This window comes from Symphalangus syndactylus, chromosome 8 (genome assembly GCF_028878055.3).
Source record: "Symphalangus syndactylus isolate Jambi chromosome 8, NHGRI_mSymSyn1-v2.1_pri, whole genome shotgun sequence".
NCBI lineage: Eukaryota > Metazoa > Chordata > Mammalia > Primates > Hylobatidae > Symphalangus > Symphalangus syndactylus.
This window is the reverse complement of record NC_072430.2, coordinates 14,107,731-14,126,923: the sequence shown is the minus strand read 5'-3', so window position 1 is coordinate 14,126,923 and position 19,193 is coordinate 14,107,731. Positions and strand designations below refer to the sequence as shown.

The following is a 19,193-nucleotide window of genomic DNA, read 5'->3' as shown; positions in this document are numbered from 1 at the left end:
GGCTGGGGTGGGCAGGGAGGCCGTGGGACGGTGGCCGGGCCATCAGGACTAGGAGTGACACACCAGCACTCTGCAGAGTTGCTGCTATTAAATATGGTAACCAAATAAACGACCTCTCAACTTGGTCCCTGACTCTGCAAGAGTCTTAGTCCAAAAGCCAAACCCTTAATTAGCCTCATACAAGTTTGGCTTCTTACGTCCAGCCGGCACAGCTGCCTGTGGCGGGAAGCACAAGCAGAGGCCGTGTCTATATCAACAACAAAAACCACCTTAGGCCACAGGGCTACGTACTCGCAACGCTTGGTCCTCAGGGGCCTGTCACCCTGGAGACTTTCTGATCTGCACTGATGTTTATACGAAAGAAAAGGGAATGTTACAGAAGCAGCCAAGGCCAGGACAGGGGAGCAGGGGTCCGGTGGGGCCGCTGTGCTGGCTCTCCAGGATGCGCTTGTGAAAAGGATGAGGCTCAGAACCGCACGTGCACTGCAGTGCCGTTTATGCCGGGAGTCATTCTCACCCACCGGCCACATGGTTCTGTAAGGTTCTCTTAAGTGCAGGCAGACAAATGAAAATCAATGTGGAGAAGTAAGCTGCCTACCTGTGGAGGGGGGAATATGGCTTGGGGAATGAGAGAAGGAGAGTGGGCAGACTGAATGCTGAACATTTCCAGTTAAAATATATTTGTGTAGCATTGGTATCATTAAGAAAACACAGGATCCTGATAGCTTCCTGAATTACACACCATTCTCAACAAATTTCCTACAGAACATGAGGGTCGCTACTGTGTGTATGCAAAAATGACTAAGTCTGTTTTATTTATACAAAAGTTATTTTCTAAATAACTGAGAATAAATAAATGACTAAATAACTAAGAAGGCGCCCCGGGTGAAAGCAAGGCCCCTACCTTCGGTCCAGCCAGAGCCAGGGCCTGCGTGGTGGGCAACGGCACAGCGGATGGCCTCTGCGGGGGCCGGGCCATGTCCTGGGAGATAAGCAGGACAGGTGAGTGTCGGCCCAGCTCAGCACGGCTGAGACACCTGGCCCCACGGGGTGCACTTCTCTCAAGAATGTGTTAACAGTGAACAGTTCTGCATTTTTAATTTGCTACGATGTTGAGACATCTGCCAAAGCCTCCCTCATCTAGAGGAGGGACTGACAGTTAATTCTCAAAATGAAAGGTGGGCTTGAGCACCTGGGCAGAGGCCCTCGCTGCAAGCTGTTATGCAGGGCCAGGTGGGCGGCGTCTGGTCACCTGGACATGAGGGCAGATCCCAGGTGAGGGCATCACCAGGGCAACGCTGTCTCACCTCCTGTTGCTCTGATGCAGCCACAGACATCAACGGGGACGCTTCTGGCTTCGGAGCTTGTGTTTCTTGCCCACTAGCTGAGCTGGTCTGTGAGAACCAAGAAAGAAAGAGTGGGATGAAAGGATGTATTCTACATGATCCAGACTCTACTTACAAGTTCTTTCTAATAAAAGCACATTCTGTCTGGCCCAGAGGTCCCAGCGGTTCTTACTCCTGGATCCTATCACCCCTGGGTCACCTCACGGACCCCTGCTCCACTCCCAGCTGGCCAGCGTGCCCTGAGGACCCCTGCACTTGGCTTCCTCAGCTGAGTGGTGATTGCGTGGGCAGGTGGAGTCTGACAAGTCACAGTCACCCCGCTGAGGTGAGAATTTGCCTGGAGACACCTCTAATGCACAGCCCTGAGTGTACCCGCCCCGGCCACTGAAAGGACAAACCTGGAAATGCCAATCCTTCCTGACATTTATTCATAAGTAATGTTATCTAAACCTAGCAGCCCTAAGATCAATTAGCCAGGCCGGGCGCAGTGGCTCACGCGTGTAATCCCGGCACTTTGGGAGGCTGAGGCGGGCAGACCACCTGAAGTCAGGATTTTGAGACCAGCCTGACCAACATGGCAAAACCCCGTCTCCACTAAAGATACAAAAATTAGCCAGGCATGCTAGCACACACCCATAATCCCAGCTACTCTGGAGGCTGAGGCACGAGAATCGCTTGAACCCAGGAGGCAGAGGTTGCAGTGAGCCGAGATCAAGTCACTGCACTCCAGCCTGGGCAACAAAGCAAGACTCTGTCTCAAAAGAAAAAGAAAAAAAGATCAATTAGCCAAATGCTTCTTAACCTCATTTCAAGGATCAAGAAGAAATTCAAACATCAACAGAGCAGTGGGCCCATGAGCAGATGTAACAATTTCCCTGAAAATTTTACGACACAGGGAAGCAATGTGTTGTTTTAACAAATTAACAGTTCTAATTTCACAGTGATTTATTTGAAGCTAAAGCTATACTCTGAAACCACTTAAAAACAACTATTCCTGAAACTAATAGTTTATCATCAAAGGCCACTGCTGTTTACACAGATGCACATGTAGGTATGCTGGGTAGTAAGTGTTAGCACCAGCAAACAGTGTAATAGGACACAGACATGGCTGGGTAGGCGCCTAAAGCAGTTTACAGCTGTATTTTGTGTTCCACACCAGAATCCCAATGAACCAAATCAGATAAACACTTTCCAACAGTTGCAATTAATTAGGCCACTGAGGAAGGAGCCAAATTCAGATGGGATGGCAGCACACACACATAAAACACACAACTGCGTACTGCAGATTCACAAGGGAAAGGCTAGCTCAACTGGCTAATTATCAAAGCTCAAAAATGTAAGCAAATCTGCCCCATAAACAAGGTATGTTAAGTGAATTACGGTTCCATCTTTAGATAAACGAGGAGAAAAAGAATATTAATTTTAGCCACGTAAAAGCCCCACTCGTTTCATTTAGTTGGTTAATTAATCAAAGGGATGCAGATTCAGGGACAGAAGCACTGAGGAGGCTGTGCACTAACAGGAGTGAAAGCCATGGGAAGCCAGCGCTGGCAGCCACTTACTTCTTCCCAAAAGGCTAGCAGGGAAGATGCAGATGAGGAGGAGAGAGAGTCCTTGGAGGTAACAGACAGGAGGAACAAACATCATTTCCCACCCAGTCAACACTGGCATGAAGACATATTGATTTAATCTTGGTGACAAACTATTTCTAGTAAAAACCAACATGTTTCATGCAGGCAGAGTGGGATAAGAAGTTTCTCGAAGACAATTTGCAAAAGAGTATGGAAGCTCTAACAGACTCAGCCCCTGATGGAGGGTTTTTTCTATTCAACAATAAATGCCTTCCCATTTAAATCACAGAGGGATTAGCGGCTGGGCACAGTGGCTCATGCCTACAATCCCAGCACTTTGGGAGGCCGAGGCAGGCAGATCACCTGAGGTTAGGGGTTTGAGACCGGTCTGGGCAATATAGCAAGAATCCATCTCTACAAAAATTTTAAAATTAGCTGGGCGTGCTGGCGAGCACCTGTAATGCCAGCTACTCAGGAGAATCGCTTGAGCCCAGGAGTTTGAGGTTGCAGTGAGCTATGATGGCGGCACTGCACACCAGCCTGGGCAGCAGAAGGAAGCCCTAAGTCTAAAAAATGGTTAAGATGGTAAGTTTTATGTTATGTGTGCTTATATCACAATTTACAAATCAACTGTGGGCCAGGCATGGTGGCTCACACCTGTAATCCCAGCACTTTGGGAGGCTGAGGTGGATCACTTGAGGTCAGGAGTTCAAGACCAGCCTGGGCGACATGGTGAAACCCCATCTCTACTAAAAATACAAAAAAAAAAAAAAAAAAAAAAAAAAAAAATTAGCCAGGCATAGTGACGCGTGCCTGTAGTCCAAGCTACTTGGAAGGCTGAGGCACGAGAATCGCTTGAACCCGGGAAGTGGAGGTTGTGATGAGCCGAAACTGCACCACTGCACTCCAGCCTGGGCGACAGAGTAAGACTGTCTCAAAAAAATAAGGGAGGGATTAGCAAGAGCAGGCGTGCTGGCTGTAGAGAATGAGGCATGAAGATGTCGCCTCTGTCTCCATCTCTGCTGCCCACTCTCCACAGCTGTGACTCACACACTCATGGACAGTACTGGCTGTAAACTCACTTGCTACTGGGCCCTCTACTCTGTTAATGTTACAGAAAGCTACCGCTTTCCTGGCCACCTCCATTCAGTGATCAAGGACCATCTCTGGTTCTCTGGAATCCACTCATTCCTCCCCACAGCGGTGCCCGGCCCCACATCAACGGGAGAGGCAATGACTCGTGCAGAAACAGGCTTATCAAAGACCTGGCGGGCACTTACCGGTTAAACAGATTTGCTTCTTCAAAACTGAGGATTTCAGGGAAAAGACAAGCATTGCCAGTTTGATAAAACAAACATTTTGACAGGTGAAGGTGAACAGGTGTGCGTCCAGAGTGGCTGTGAGCAATGCAAGCCTGCTTGGGTGTTCTAATGACAGACACAGGCCAGGATGCTAAGAGCCCACCCCAGGGGAGGCTGCTACGGGCAGATGCCCACATGGGCACCTGCTGACTGTCCCCTACTCACACAGGCAGCAACCCTAGCCAACCCCACCTCAACCCAACGATCAGACTTGGCATCACCCACCCTGGGAAGGCCGGCCTGTGTGTGGAAAGGGCACAGCTCCTCCTGCGGAGAGTTTGTGCCAAAGGTTCAACCCACAACTGATGAAGATGAAACATCGGACAAACCCAGAGTGGACATTCTGCAGCACAACTGGCCTGGGTAACACCAAAATACCATTGTCATAAAAGAGGGGACAGATGGGGAACCGTTCCAGATTAAAGACTAAGTGCGATTCATGATCTCCAGGTGGATCCAGAACTAGTAGGAAAAGCCAGCAGGAAAGGACATTCCCGGGACAACAAGGGACACATGGATATGGGCTGTCCCACGGCATCAGCGCAGAATGCCTGATGACAGTGACACTGTGGTTATGTGAGAGAATGCCCCGATCGCAGGAAATAACTGCTGAAGTACGTTGGGGTCACTGATACCTTCAAGTCGTTTTCAAATACTTCAGAGGAAAAAAGTCTCTATGTTGAGAGAGAGAAAGCAGATGTAGCAAAAGCCCAGGTGAGGGACATGTACACATGCACCCTATTCTTCCCACTCGCCTGCAGGGCTGGAGTTTTCTAAATCAAAGGCTGGAACCACCTCCCCCCAACCCCTGCACTCCATCAGGAGTTCCACTAGTGAGCTCCGCTCTCCCTGCTCCAACGTGCTTCGCGTGCTGCTATCAAGGGTGCATCCCTGCAGGTTTTGAAGAGGAGGAAAGGCTGTCTGCCTCCATGGAATGCCACCAAGAACCTGCAGCCCATGGAGGGAGGCAGCGGGGTCTGCTCCTCACTCGACAGCTAATTCCCAAGTAGATGACCAGCGGCTCTGGCTGCCTGAGGGAGTTGGCCTCCTTGTGAGGGTCTCAGAGAGGCACCTGGTGCCAGACTGTTCCCATCAACCACCTTTCCCATCAATCCCCAATACTGAACTCTATAGCTACACACATGGTAACACAACTAAAGTATTTTTATTCACTCTAGTGTGGGATTTTTTTTAAGAGATAGGGTCTCGCTATATTGCCCAGGCTGGTCTTGAACTCCTGGGCTCAAGTGATCCTCCCACTTCAGCCTCCCAAAGTGCTGGGATTACAGGTGTGAGCCACCACACCCATCCCAGTGTGAGAATTTGTATTAAAGTATTTACTTGAAATAATCGCTACAGGCCGGGCGTGGTGGATCACCTGAGGTCAGGAGTTCGAGACCAGCCTTGCCAATATGGTGAAACCCTGTCTCTACTAAAAATACAAAAATTAGCCGGGCATGGTGGTGGGTGCCTGTAGTCCCAGCTACTTGGGAAGTTGACGCAGGAGAATCGCTTGAACCTGGTAGGCGGAGGTTGCAGTGAGCAGAGATTGTGCCGCTGCACTCCAGCCTGAGTGACAGAGCAAGACTCTGTCTCAAAAAAAACAAAAAAAAAAAAAACAAAAAAAAAACCTCACTACCCAACTGAGGCCAGTGTAGATTTCTTAATCTCAATTCTACTTAATTTCAGTTGAGAAAGCTTCTCTGGGAGCAACTCAAATACCCTAAATGTCTCTCACCTTATGCATTTAATGTGGGTTAACTACATGTGGTCAATTACATAGTTAGCACAACTGTGAGATAAACACTGAATGTATATTTACTGGTGTGTTTGTGGCCCCATGAGTGGTAAAATCATATATGACACTATTTCTAACTTATCATAAACTCATCCGTCACTTAAAAAAAAACAATGACTTACTCTAAATGTCAGGTCATGTGCAAGAGGAGCAGTGTTGAAATACTCAAAAATGGAATCCTGAAAATCTGGAAGTTTGAGCCCTGTAAAAAGAAACAAAGAATGGTCAAGGTAAAAAAACTAAAGTCTACATATTATTTGCAGACAGAAAGACTCAATGTCTTCAAGATGTCAATTCTCCTTGAGTAACTGATAGATCTGGCATGATCCCAATAAAAAAAACACACCAGGCTTTCCCCCAGAGATTAACAAGAATCAAAAAGTTCACTTGAAAAAGTAACCAAGGGACCGGGCGCATTGGCTCACACCCGTAATCCCCAACACTTTGGGAGGCCGAGGTGGGCGGATCACCTGAGGTCAGGAGTTAAAGACCAGCCTGGCCAACATGGTGAAATCCCATCTGTGCTAAAAATAAAAAATTAGCTGTGCATGGTGGCATGTGCCTGAAATCCCAGCTACTCAGGAGGCTGAGGCAGGAGAATCTCTTGAGCCCAGGAGGTAAGAGGTTGTGGTAAGCCAAGATCACACCACTGTACTCCGGCCTGGGCGACAGAGCAAGACTCTGTCTCAAAACAAAACAAAACAAAACAAAAAAAACCCCTCAAAACCACAGAGGCGGCTGGGCTGGGGGTAGGTGGAGGAGCAGTAGATCTACCAGGTATTAAAGCAGATTCACTAAAGCCTCTACGATAAGAATCATGGCCAGGCACAATGGCTCACACCTGTCATCCCAGCACTTTGGGAGGCCAAGGCCGGAGGACTGCTTGAGGCCATGAGTTAGACACCAGCCTGGGCAACGCAGAGAGACCCCATCTCCACAAAAAATAAATAAATAAAATTAGCTACGCATGGTGGCACATGCCTGTGGTCCCAGCTACTTGGGAGACCGAGACAGGAGGATCACTTGAGCTGGGGAGATTGAGGCTGCACATGCCACTGCATTCCTGCCTGGGTGACAGGGTGGGACCCTGTCACACACACAAAAAAACACATATCAAAAAAGAAGAATCAAGTGGTTCGTGCCCATGAACAATGGAACAGGGGAGAAAATCCAGAAACAGACCCAAGTGCCCATGGTGATCCTGTCTATACATGACAACAGTCGTACATAAAATCAGCAGGAAAAATAGCTTAATAACTGGTATTGGACAACTAGCTAGCCATTAGCAAAAGATAAAACTGGATATACTCCTCAAACCATATGTCAGAGCAAATTTCAAATGGGTCAGTATTCTAATTAAAAAAATGAGGCTGGGCACGGTGGCTCACGCCTGTAACCTTAGCACTTTGGGAGGCACGGTAGGCAGACTGCTTGAGTCCAGGAGTTCAAGACCAGCCTGGGAAATACAGTGAAACCACATCTCTAAAAATAAATAAATAAATAAATAACTAGCCAGGTGTGGTGGCACGTGCCTGTAGTCCCAGCTACTCAGGGAGCTGAGGTGGGAGGATCACCTGAGCCCAGAAAGTTGAGGCTGCAGTGAGCTCTGATCATGCTACTGCACTCCAGCCTGGGCAACAGAGAGAGACCCTGAATCAATCAATCAATCAATCAAGAAGCCACACAAGTATGAGAAGCATGGGGGAATCCCTCCAACAACTGGGAGTTAGGTGTATTTTCCTATTTATGACTCAAAAAGGGAAAAAGACTGAAAACTTGACACACAAAAAATTTTGAAAACCACTTTTTTTTTTCTTGAGAGACGGAATCTGGCTCTGTCACCCGGCTGGAGTGCAGTGGTGAGATCTCAGCTCACTGCAACCTCTGCCTCCCAGGTTCAAGCGAGTCTCCTGCCTCAGCCTCCTGAGTAGCTGGGACTATAGGCATGCGCCACCACGCCCAGCTAATTTTTGTATCTTTAGTAGAGATGGCAAAACCACTTTTTTTTTTTTTAAGATGGCGTTTTGCTCTTGTTGCCCAGGCTGGAGTGCAATGGTGCAATCTGGGCTCACCGTTGCAACCTCTGCCTCCTGGGTTTGGGTTCAAGTTCAAATAATTCTCCTGCCTCAGCCTCCTGAGTAGCTGGGATTACAGGCATGCGCCACCACGCCTGGCTAATTTTGTATTTTGACAAGAGATGGGGTTTCTCCATGTTCGTCAGGCTGGTCTCGAACTCCAGACTTCAGGTGATCTGCCCCCCTCAGCCTACCAAAGTGTTGTGATTGCAAGTGTGAGCCACCTCACTGGCTGCAAAACCACTTTTATTTCGCAAAAAAATAAATAAATGAATAAGCAAAGACAAAGAGAAACAAGGAAAAATACTTGCAACTTACATCACAAACAAAAGGCACTAATCCCCAAAATGCAAAAGGATTTTAGAAATCCGCAAGACTAACAACCTGAATTTTTAAAAGTGGGCAAACAATAAAAATATATAATGCACAAAATACAAAAGTCCCTCTAACATATAAAAAGATGCTCAATCTTACTTATGAGAAATATGCAAGTTAAACCTCTCGGAGATGCTATTTCTCACCTATTCAGAGCGGCAAAAATCCAAAAGTCTGAAATCCTACTTTGTGGGTGGGCTGTGGGGCAGAAACCCCTCACGCAGAGTGGGAGGAATGTCAGTGCACAGCCTCTGGAGGCCTGTCCGTCAGCATGCAGCACGAGTGTACAAGCATGTTTGCCCTTTGCCCTGGCAATCCCACTTCTAGAACTCTATCCCGAAATATACCGACAAAAATAGGAAATGTTCTATCCATATAGCCACTCCTGGCAGCACTTTCTACGACAGCAAATGCCAGGGAATAACCCATCCCAGCGGCTGGCCAACCCACGGCAGTGCACGGTGCAGCTGCAGAGGGGACCGGGGTGGCCCCCCCAGCACAAAATGATGCCTTTTGTGTAATCAGCAGATGCAAATGTGTGCCTAGATTTGTGTGTATTTGCCATGTTTTTAAGATGAAAGGAAGGAGAGGCTGGGCACAGTGGCTCACACCTGTAATTCCAGCACTTTGGGAGGCTGAGGTGGGTGGATTGCCTGAGGTCAGGAGTTGCAGACCAGCCTGGCCAACATGGCAAAACCCCATCTCTACTAAAAATACAAAAATTAGCCAGGGATGGTGGTAGCGTGCACCTGTAATCCCAGCTACTTCGGAGGCCGAGGCGGGAGAAGCGCTTGAACCCAGGATGCAGAGATTGCAGTGAGCTGGGATCGTGCCACTGCACTCCAGCCTGGGTGACAGAGTGAGGCTGTCTCAAAAAAAAAAAAAAGGAAGGATAAACCAAAAACAATGGCTACCTTTGGGGAAAATATATTTGAACATGTTGTTTGAAAATGCTGATTTTGGAAAATGCTGAATTCTGTAGGTGCTTCTAAAGTAACTATTAAGTCGAAAAGAAAATAAAACCATTCATTTGAAAAATACTTATACTCAAATAATGCAGAATCGCATGACGTTAATTTACCAGTATCTGCTCTGAATTTTTCTTCCATCTTTTTCTTCAAAATTTCCATTTCTTCTAATAATTCTCTGTTTTTGGCTTCGGAATCCTTTAGTTTGCTAAAATAAAAAATAAATGGCTTTAAGTGCACTGAGAAGAGGTTGTGTGTGAGCTGGTCTGGGGCAGGTCAGGATGAGAGAGCCAGGGTTTCTCCCCAGCACCTGAGACTGTCCAGAACACGGTAGCTCATGCTGGGCCCTTCTACTGCAAACACCACGAACAGTACGAATACTTCAAATATAAACATTCAAACAGGAATTTTAAAAGGCATGGCTTAGGAAGACACGTCTCATGAAGGCCCTCTGACCTTCCTAATCTCGTTCCCAGGCGAGTCCTCTGTTCTCCAGGGACACAGGGCCCAGGCTGCTCAGCCGTCAGCCCCGTCAATATCTTTCCCATAACTGGCAAGATGGTGGCTGCACCAAGAAGCACCAGCACCACCCGCACGGGCAGCCTTGCAATTCCAGCAACCTCGTGGAGGGGACAGAGAAAGTCAGGCTGCCACGGGGAACACCTGGCCAGGAGGGATGCAGTCTGTGGGGGCCATTCCACTTATCAGTGGGATGACAATGGGCAAATCACCTGCGGAATGTGTGTAAGTGGGAGTAACAGGAGTGCCTACCCTGTTGGGCTGTGGGAGGGTCATAGGATTTAACAACAGAAGAGTCTTACTGCAGTTCCTGGTACAAAGAAAGTCAATTTAACTGAAACCTATTACCATTCATTTTTTTAACCCCAAACAGACAGGATTTGGGACTTGGTAATTCTGTTAGAGACACTGTCCCTTCCAGGTCCTTGACTGCCTCATGGCACAGCAGAGCTGGCCTGGTTTTTGTGAAACTGACGTTCATTATCATATCCTCGTAAAACCGGATCTGCAAAGAGGAGACTCTCAGCAAATACCGACTGAATTCACTGCTGTGTGAAAACGCCATTCTCGTGACTGCTCGGAGTTAAGGAAAAATTTCAAGTGAGAAGGCCATCTTCAACCTCTGTTTTAAAATATTCACGTTAGCTTGAAAGCAACAATCTTGAGTTAGTGAATGGAGCGGCACGGAGGTGACTAAGCAGTGAGAGGGGCTCCTATCAGACAGCAGTATGAGTCTCGCTACCCAGCGTGGGGGCACAAGCACCCGCTGCTGTCAAAACAAGGCTTGCACTGCACCTCACACCCCCACGGCAGGCGAGGCCCTGCACTCTCGTGCCACCTCCTCAGTGCCAGAATGGCTGCTATTCAGGGCTCCTGCAGGTGAACCCGACTCGCTGCCTCCTAAGGCTCCAGCAAACACTGTGGCCCCGATTTTCCAGGTGAGGAGCATCAGGGCCCGTGAGGCTCAGGGCTGGCCCAAGGCCACACAGCCCCCGCTCCTACTCGGAGTCAGACGCCAGCACCAAGTACCTTTCCAAGGTGAGGTTGGCGTCCTTGACCTTCCTCAGCTCCTCCTGGACAAGCTGCTTAGCCCGGATCTCCGCCTCCAGGGCCGACTGCAGCTCTAGCCGTGCGGACATGTCCAGCTTCTGGCTGCGGCGCACCTTCCACAGTGGATCCTTGAGACATGGTTATGGCGTTAAAAATGCATTTTCAGTTATCTACTTGTTAAACTAATGTTAACAAATAAGTTATCTTTGTCTAATCTTAAGCCATTACTGTCTCATTTAGATATTAACTCTAAATTACGGAGGTGCCTCAGGAGTTTTACTTTTGATATTTTATGACTTTTACTCTTCCTCAGCAATCTTCTAAAAAATAACTAAATAAAAATAATTTATCTTTTAGAAGAATAAAAGTGATTCTGTAGTGCAATTTCTTTTCTTTTTTTTTTTTTTGAGATGGAGTTTCGCTCTTGTTGCCTAGGCTGGAGTGCAATGGCGTGATCTCGGCTCACCGCAACCTCCACCTCCTGGGTTCAAGCGATTTTCCTGTCTCAGCCTCCCCAGTAGCTGGGATTACAGGTGCCGCGCCACCATGCCTGGCTAATTTTTGTATTTTTAGTAGAGACATGGTTTCACCATGTTGGCCAGGCTGGTCTCGAACTCCTGATCTCGTGATCCACCCACCTGGGCCTCCCAAAGCGCTAGGATTACAGGCATGAGCCGCTGCACCTCGCCTCTGTAATGCAATTTCTATATGGGTCCACTGGACCCTGGACCCTTTTACAAACCTAAGGTACATTATAGGGTTTGGTTATCTTTTTCTCATAACTTGAAACATTTTGCTATTTCACCATCCTGGGAATTATGTCATTACTCGTTCCTACCGGTGATAAAAAAAAAAAAAAGACTAAAATAATAAGGGAAGAATGATGGAGGGACCTAGGATGATGCAACAGTGGAATAAGCCAGTTCACTAACATCATCCTCCTGTTTCCTTACTGAGTTGCCCAATGTATGACATCAACTTTCGAGAGGTATGAAAGAAGTCCAGAGATGCCATCTTGCTGTTTTTTCTTTTTTTAAACAAACCAAAAACCTTTCATTGAACACAATTGAGAATTCTTCATTTTCCATCTATAACAGTAAAGAGAAGAAAATGGACAGAGGAAGGCCAGGTGTGGTGGCTCATGCCTGTAATCCCAGCACTTTGGGAGGCTGAAGCGGGCAGATCACCTGAGGTCAGGAGTTTGAGACCAGCCTGGCCAACATGGTGAAACCTCGTCTCTACTAAAATATAAAAATTAGCCAGGCGTAGCGGCACACGCCTGTAATCCCAGCTACTTGGGAGGCTGAGGCAGGAGAATCACTTGAACCCGGGAGGCGGAGGTTGCAGTGAGCTGAGATCACGCCACTGCACTCTAGCCTGGGCGACAGAGCGAGACTCTGTCGCGGGGGGGAAAGAAATAAAATACACAGATCACTAAATGAACCAATAAAATTAATAAAACAAAGCTCTCTGAGGGCAGAATCCAGTCTTTATTTGACACCACAGAGCTCAGTGCTCAATAATTATTTGCTAAACGAATGAACGCCATCGAGAGAAGCCATGATGATCTGATAGCTGGTAAATGTTGGCGTTCCTTGAATTGGGGAACTGGTTACACAGAAGCCTCTTGCAGCACTGTAATTCTCTAAATAGTACTTAAATGTCACATTTATACTTAAAACCATTAACGAGTTATTCAGTAACAGAAATGCAGGCGTTACACAAAACCCACCAGTGTTCTTGACCCCAGACTAGAACTCCGCAAAGCCTCGAGCTCTTCCGTCATCTTGGAAGCAAGAGCTTGAAGGTAACCCCGGGCATCTTTCTCGTCACTGACCCTGGGGGAGGGAACAGATGTTCTGTCTCACGAAGCATGGCTATCAGCAAGAAGCCAAACAAGAAAGGGACGTTCCCGCCTTCCTCGGGACACAGTGACACAGTGTCACGTCCGCCAGAGTGCCCGCAGTGTACCCGTTGTATACGCGGGATCTCATTGATGGAAGCGTCGTTACATGGCACATGACTGCAGTTGAAAAAGACACCAAACTTCCAAGACTCAAGAATGAAAAAACTGTATTACTCCATAAATATACATACCTACTACGCACCCACAAAAATTAAAAATAAAAACTCTTTTTTTAATTACAACTTCACACCTCAGGAGCGGAGGGCCAGGTCCCAGCTCGCTCCGAGTCTCCCTGCTGCTTCTGCAGCTGCTTCGGGAGGGCTCTGCCTCCCCCGTCTCTGAGAACGCCAGGGGTGTGAACGGCTTGCCCCAAGTCCTTCAGTGGGTTGGTGAGGGCGTGTCTCCACCTCTAGTCCAACAGAACCACTGCCCCAGACGTGAGAAGTTCTGGGGAACAGCAGCGAAACCTGCACCCCAGCCTGAGAGGCACGGCCTGGTGCAGAGCACAGGATCAGGCAGCAGAGGCGGGGCAGGCCCCGTGGACTGAGCAGGAAGCGGCTTCACAGCCGCTACGTACCACTGAATGATTTCCGCAATCTGAGCTTCCCAGTGGGCCACCGACTCCTTCTTGGCTGCCAGATCCTGCAGCTCATCCTCCAGCTGTCTATTTTGAGCTGTGAGTTTATCCACAAAGGAACAGAGCTGAAATGAAACAATTTCACCACAGAACTTGTTAATCGGGCATCCTTTAAGTATGCTGGCATTAACACTGGAAGTTCTTTTGAAGACTTTGAAAGTTTTAATCGTCATGAGATTTTTCCAAACTAAGTTCATGATATGGATTTTTTCACTGTATCTAGCTTAAGTCACATTTCAATTCAAATCTAAACCTAAACCGATGGAGCTAGTGACTTCAGGCAATTGACACCTTTTCGCTGAATACAAACATCCTATTTAAAAGACCAAACACATGACTTCATTCAAAAATTAAAACAGTCACGTGTAGTGAAACAGCAAGAACACGGTCTGAGAAACGCGTCCTTGCGCACGCAGCGTGAATGCACTCACACAAGCCTAGAGGGTGAGGCTGCCGCACACCAGGCCCTGTGGCACAGCCTGTCAATTCCAGGCCCCAAGCCTGCATACCATGTTGCTGTGCGGGACACTGCTGGCGGCTGTAACACAATGCTAAGTATCTGTGTATCTCAACAAAGAAGAGGTAAAGTACAGTATTATGATCGTACGGGACGCCTGTTGTACACACAGTCTGTCATTGATGGAAGCATCGTTATATGGCACATTACTGCACTGTAAAAAGACACCAAACTTCAGCCGGGTGCAGTGGCTCACACCTGTAATCCCAGCACTTTGGGAGGGCAAGGCAGGTGGATCATGAGGTCAGGAGATCGAGACCATCCTGGCTAACACGGTGAAACCCCGTCTCTACTAAAAATACAAAAAATTAGCCGGGCGTAGTGGCAGACGCCTGTAGTCTCAGCCACTTGGGAGGCTGAGGCGGGAGAATAGTGTGAACCTGGGAGGCAGAGCTTGCAGTTAGCCGAGATCGCGTCACTGCACTCCAGCCTGGGCGACGGAGCGAGACTCCATCTCAAAAAAAACAAAAAACAAAAAACAAAACAAAACAAAAAACCAAACTTCCAAGACTCAAGAATGACGACATTCTATTCCCCCATAAATATATATACCTACTATGTACCCACACAAATTAAAAATAAATTTTTTTTTTTAATTACAACTTCCACACAAAGTGCTAACTCAGGTACTTTAAATTAATTACCTTTTCATTTTCAGCAGTTAGCTTCTTGTTTTCATCAAACAGCATCGCTCTTTCTCGTTCATATTTATCTTTTATTGTACCTATTGCCTCCTCCATCTCGTTATGCCTGCCAAGGTGAGCGAGAAACAGTTTTAAAAGCTCGTAACTTCGCTAATATTCATATCTATGGCGTGGGTTATCAGCTTTCATCTTCTGAACTGAGGAGCCCATGAAAACTTACCGTTCTCGCTTTGACTTTTCTAACTTATCTTTTAACATCAAGATTTCTTTCTGCAGGGCCAGCTGGTGGCTTTCTGAATCATGCACCTCCTTCTTCACATTTTTCACTTCGAGCACATGGGAGGCCTCACGTCTGACCAACTCTTCTTCATAAAATAAGACTTTCTTCTCCAGCTCGGATTTGATTTTGGAAATCTCTTGCTGGTGCTCTAAAGTGGCACCCGCTCCCCGGCCTCCTTGCTTCATCTGGAGACAAAGGTTAACATAAGTTGACGAAACTCGGTGTCCTCAAGGGTCACATTGTCCTTTCATCCCCTTTCATCCCCAGCAAGTGCAGACGCCTTCCCAAGGACTGTGTGTGCCTAGACTACACCAGATGACGTAGCTGACCTGGCTAACGTGATCCAGGTTCTAGGGGGTCACAGCAGGAGACAGCCTTGCAGGGGGATGTGCCCAGGTCTGCCTGGGACCCCTGAAGCTCTGCCCCACACCCTGTTCATTCATGCTTGCAGCATTCTTCTGAGGGCTGACTCTGTGCTGGGCCCCCTCCTTGTGACTGGGGTGACACTGAGGTCTCTGCTCTCTTGGGGCTGGCGGGAACTGACAGCAAACTAGTAAAGGGGCGGAGGGGCTGTGCACCCCAGCCAGGTTGTAGGGCGTGGAGGGCGTGCCGGGATGGCTGGGGCGGCATCCGTAAGGTGCTGGCCTATTAAGTGAGGTGTCAGGCTAGGGGCAAAGAACAAGGGCACAGGCCGGAGTGAGGTGGGACGTACTGGCAGTGCTTGCAGCATGCAGAGAGGCCAGTGTGTCTGGAGTGGCGGGGCAAGGAGGGGTGGGAGAGGCACTGCTGGGCTGGAGCGGACAGGAGGGTGGCTGCTGGACAGGTGCGGAGCCACGGAGGCCCTGGCCGCACAGGAATGTGATCTGGCTTCGGTCTGCCAAGCTCACTCTGCCTGCTGCGCAGAGAGGAGATTCAAGGGCTGAGAAAGGGGCAGGAGCCTCGGGCACCACATGCTGAGGTCCAGCCAAGCCACGCTGCCAGGGAGGAACAGCATCTCAGGCCCATGTCCCAGAGGAAGAGCTGCCAGATCACCGAGGCGAAGGGAGAGGGCAGACCCATCGCACGCAGCTCACGTGAGGAGACCCAGGCCGCGCTATACTGCCAAGGAGATCCGCCTCTGGCCCCCTGCCCACTCGGCCGCTGTGGCCTTCCCCACTCCCGCCCTCCGCGGCCTCCCTGCCACCCTCCAGCCCCACCAGTGGGCCCCGACTGATGGCCAAGCCTGTCTCTTCCCCAGTCAGCAGCAGGCTACGGGCTTTAAGGAGCTCTTCCAAAACTCAACTGCACTGAATTTAGAATACCACGATGTGAAGAAGGCTATGAATTGACGGGGCTGGAGCAGGAAATGAGCCGATTAGATATTAGTTTCCTAGGACTTCCTGTGAACTGCCTGGAACTTTTATATAAGAAAGGAAAAATATGAACTTGGCCTTTAAAAATGAAAGCAGTCACAAAGGCAGGAGTCACACCCCCCACCCTCTCCACATGCAGGTCTTGTCTGAACAGCCTCGGGTGACACTCGGCCCGGACCATACATTACACAAGGTGACTTCCACGTGGTGGTGCCAGCAAAGATGAGCATCCCTCTTGGTTAAGGGCAGAGACCCCCGCGCAGCACTACCTTGAGGGCCTCCAGCTCGCTTTCCATCTGCTTGCAGAAGTTCTCACTGTGCTCACGAAGCTTGCGCTCCTTGGAGGCCTCAGCAACAGCATCATCAAGCTGAGCTTCCAGCTACAAAAGGAAGATGCAGTTTCTATTAACACAAAGCGAGCCCTGCTTCACCAGTTACAGCAGCACCCACGGGACCTCCACAAGAACAAGACCTCGAAGGAGCTCTGCGCGTGTTCGCCCTTCATCAAATCTTATCACAAATTAAAGCTTGAGAAATACACTTCAGGGTTCAACAACTGGGATGGTTGCTTAGTAATAAAACAAGGTTCAATTCTCGCTTAAATTGATATTTTTAAATTTCAAGAAATGATAAAATGATAAATTTCTTGAAATTTAAATTTCACTGATTTGTGAAAACAAGTACTTTTGATATCTGTAGAACCTGGATTCATTTATTAAATGGGCCATTTCAAACACGCACAGAAGAGCGAGCAGAATAGCGAACACGCGTGCCCGCATCCAGCTTCGCCAGTGAGCTCCCGAGCCAAGCCCGCTTCATCTCTGCCTGTGCCCAAACCACTCGAGGGCAAATCCCAGGCACTGTTATCACTTCCCCCGTATGTGGATGCTAACTCCTCACTAACTTCAGTTTTAACTGCCTGTAACTACAAATATATTTGGGTTGCAAAATAGACTAAGAAGAAAACAAGCAGGTCCTCTGTGGCTAAAGAACAAAGAGCCCTGAACTTGAAAGGAACAGGAGCATGTGCTTCCAGGCCTTCTCATTCATGGGATTTATCAAGGAAATTTTAATAGAGTTCTCAACTAAGCACTGCTTAAAATTGCCAACCATTAACAACAGAACACTCAGAACACCTAGGGCAGCAGGGGGCTGAAAACCCCTGGGGTCCTGAGACATTGTCAGGGGTGTGTAGGGCCCTTCCTTTCCTAATTAGCTATCGGTGGGAGCCAGGATTTCTTCACGTACTTTATCCAGGACAGCGTAGCAAAACAGATTGAAGAAACAGCCATGAGAACGCAACCGTTTTCTATTCAGCCAGATATTAAAGAACAGCTAACAAAATGTAAAAAATGCCATTCTTCTTGCCAAATTTTTCATTAAACATGTTACTTATGTTAACATGAAATGGGTTTTCATCGTATTAACAAAATTTTGTTTTAATGTCTGCCATGGTGCATGTTGAGAGCTGTAGCCTACATAAGAAAGCTCTTTGGGGTTGTAATCATTCCAACAGTGTCGACGGGTACTAAGCCAAGACACTTCAGATGCGCTCACCTAAGCAGGCAGCCTGAAGTGTGCTTTGTTGTGATTGTGATGTGCCTTTCATATTCATATATATATGCATTTTTTTTTTTTTTTTGAGAGGCGGGTCTCACTCTGTCGCCCAGGCTGGAGTAGAGCAGTGCAATCTCGGCTCCCTGCAGCCTCCACCTCCTGGACTCAAGTGATTCTCCTGCCTCTGCCTTTCGAGTAGCTGGGATTACAGGCGCCCGCCACCACGCCCAGCTGATTTTTTGGTTTTTTTGGTAGAGATGGAGTTTTGCCATGTTGCTCAGGCTGGTCTCAAACTCCTAAACTCAACGATCCAGCCATCTTGGCGCCTCCCACAGTGTTGGGATTTCAGGCGTGAGCCCCGTGCCTGGCCTGTGATTTGCCTTTCTACTGCCACCTGCCCTGTGTGGACTGCAGGTGTCTTATTCACGTAAGCCAGGCCACATCACAGCACAGCATAAACACTCTCTATTTACTTAAAAGGGAATTAAAGAAAATCAGCACCACAAGAACCTTATTGTAATTTCACTGATACCGAGGAATGAGAACAACAAAATAAATGCTCGGCCGATCAACTTACTTGGCTCCACAGAAAATTTCTGACCCCTTTCACAGTAATGCAGCCCAAGATTTCAAAGATGTTTTATAAAAGTCACACAAAAGCCCAGTCGATACCATCCCTGAGCCCTCTCCACAGCTACCTCTTTCCTGAGCTTCTCAGCTCTCCGCATTTCCTGCCGCATGGCATCCACCTTCTGCGTGGCCACCTCCATCTCCTCCTCCTTGTCTCGCAGCTGCCGGGACGCCTTCTGCTTCTGGGCGCGGAGCTCTGCCATGCGCTCGTTCAGCTCCGAGAACTCCTGCAGGGCCAGCTTTCGCTGCTGATGGGCATCTTTGAGTTCCTTGGCCTGGGATTTCAACCGCTCTGAGGCTTCAACCAGTTGCTGAACAAAAACAATTATAGATGTTTTACGTTTGCCTAACAAAGGCTTGGAAAGCTGGAGGTTCGGTCTTCCATGATATTGAGGAGTTAAAAGCGACAGCCAGTGCTGGTTACAGATTAGAGCCACAGATCTGAGAAATCCCCTGCTTGGAAAAAGACCTGTGCTCTGTCTCATGCCAGCCACACAGGCAATGGGAAGGCCGCCTGGGCTCAGGTGCTGAGACCAACTGTACACCAACAAAGGCCCCACAGGCCAGGCACAGTGGCTCACACCTGTAATCCCAGCACTTTTGGAGG

At 48.3% G+C, this 19,193-nt stretch overlaps 1 protein-coding gene across 3 annotated transcripts in view; it reads right to left on the bottom strand.

The window, feature by feature from the left end:
- The window catches only part of CDC42BPB (CDC42 binding protein kinase beta), a 123,672-nt gene that overhangs the window by 21,477 nt on the left and 83,002 nt on the right, over positions 1 to 19,193 (bottom strand). For 2 of the 3 annotated variants that reach the window (XR_008659320.2, XM_055288085.2), the window contains exons 13-23: positions 18,655 to 18,897; positions 16,669 to 16,779; positions 14,988 to 15,232; positions 14,768 to 14,873; positions 13,547 to 13,671; positions 12,796 to 12,901; positions 11,043 to 11,191; positions 9,608 to 9,702; positions 6,199 to 6,278; positions 1,308 to 1,394; positions 905 to 982 (exon numbers count right to left, since the gene is read on the bottom strand). Coding sequence is in view for 2 of the 3 variants with exons in the window: in XM_055288085.2 (XP_055144060.1) it covers positions 905 to 982; positions 1,308 to 1,394; positions 6,199 to 6,278; positions 9,608 to 9,702; positions 11,043 to 11,191; positions 12,796 to 12,901; positions 13,547 to 13,671; positions 14,768 to 14,873; positions 14,988 to 15,232; positions 16,669 to 16,779; positions 18,655 to 18,897 (1,425 nt within the window). In the remaining variant the exon portion in view is untranslated. The remainder of the gene's footprint in view (positions 1 to 904; positions 983 to 1,307; positions 1,395 to 6,198; positions 6,279 to 9,607; positions 9,703 to 11,042; positions 11,192 to 12,795; positions 12,902 to 13,546; positions 13,672 to 14,767; positions 14,874 to 14,987; positions 15,233 to 16,668; positions 16,780 to 18,654; positions 18,898 to 19,193) is intronic. The other variant, XM_055288086.2, reaches the window with a different exon arrangement.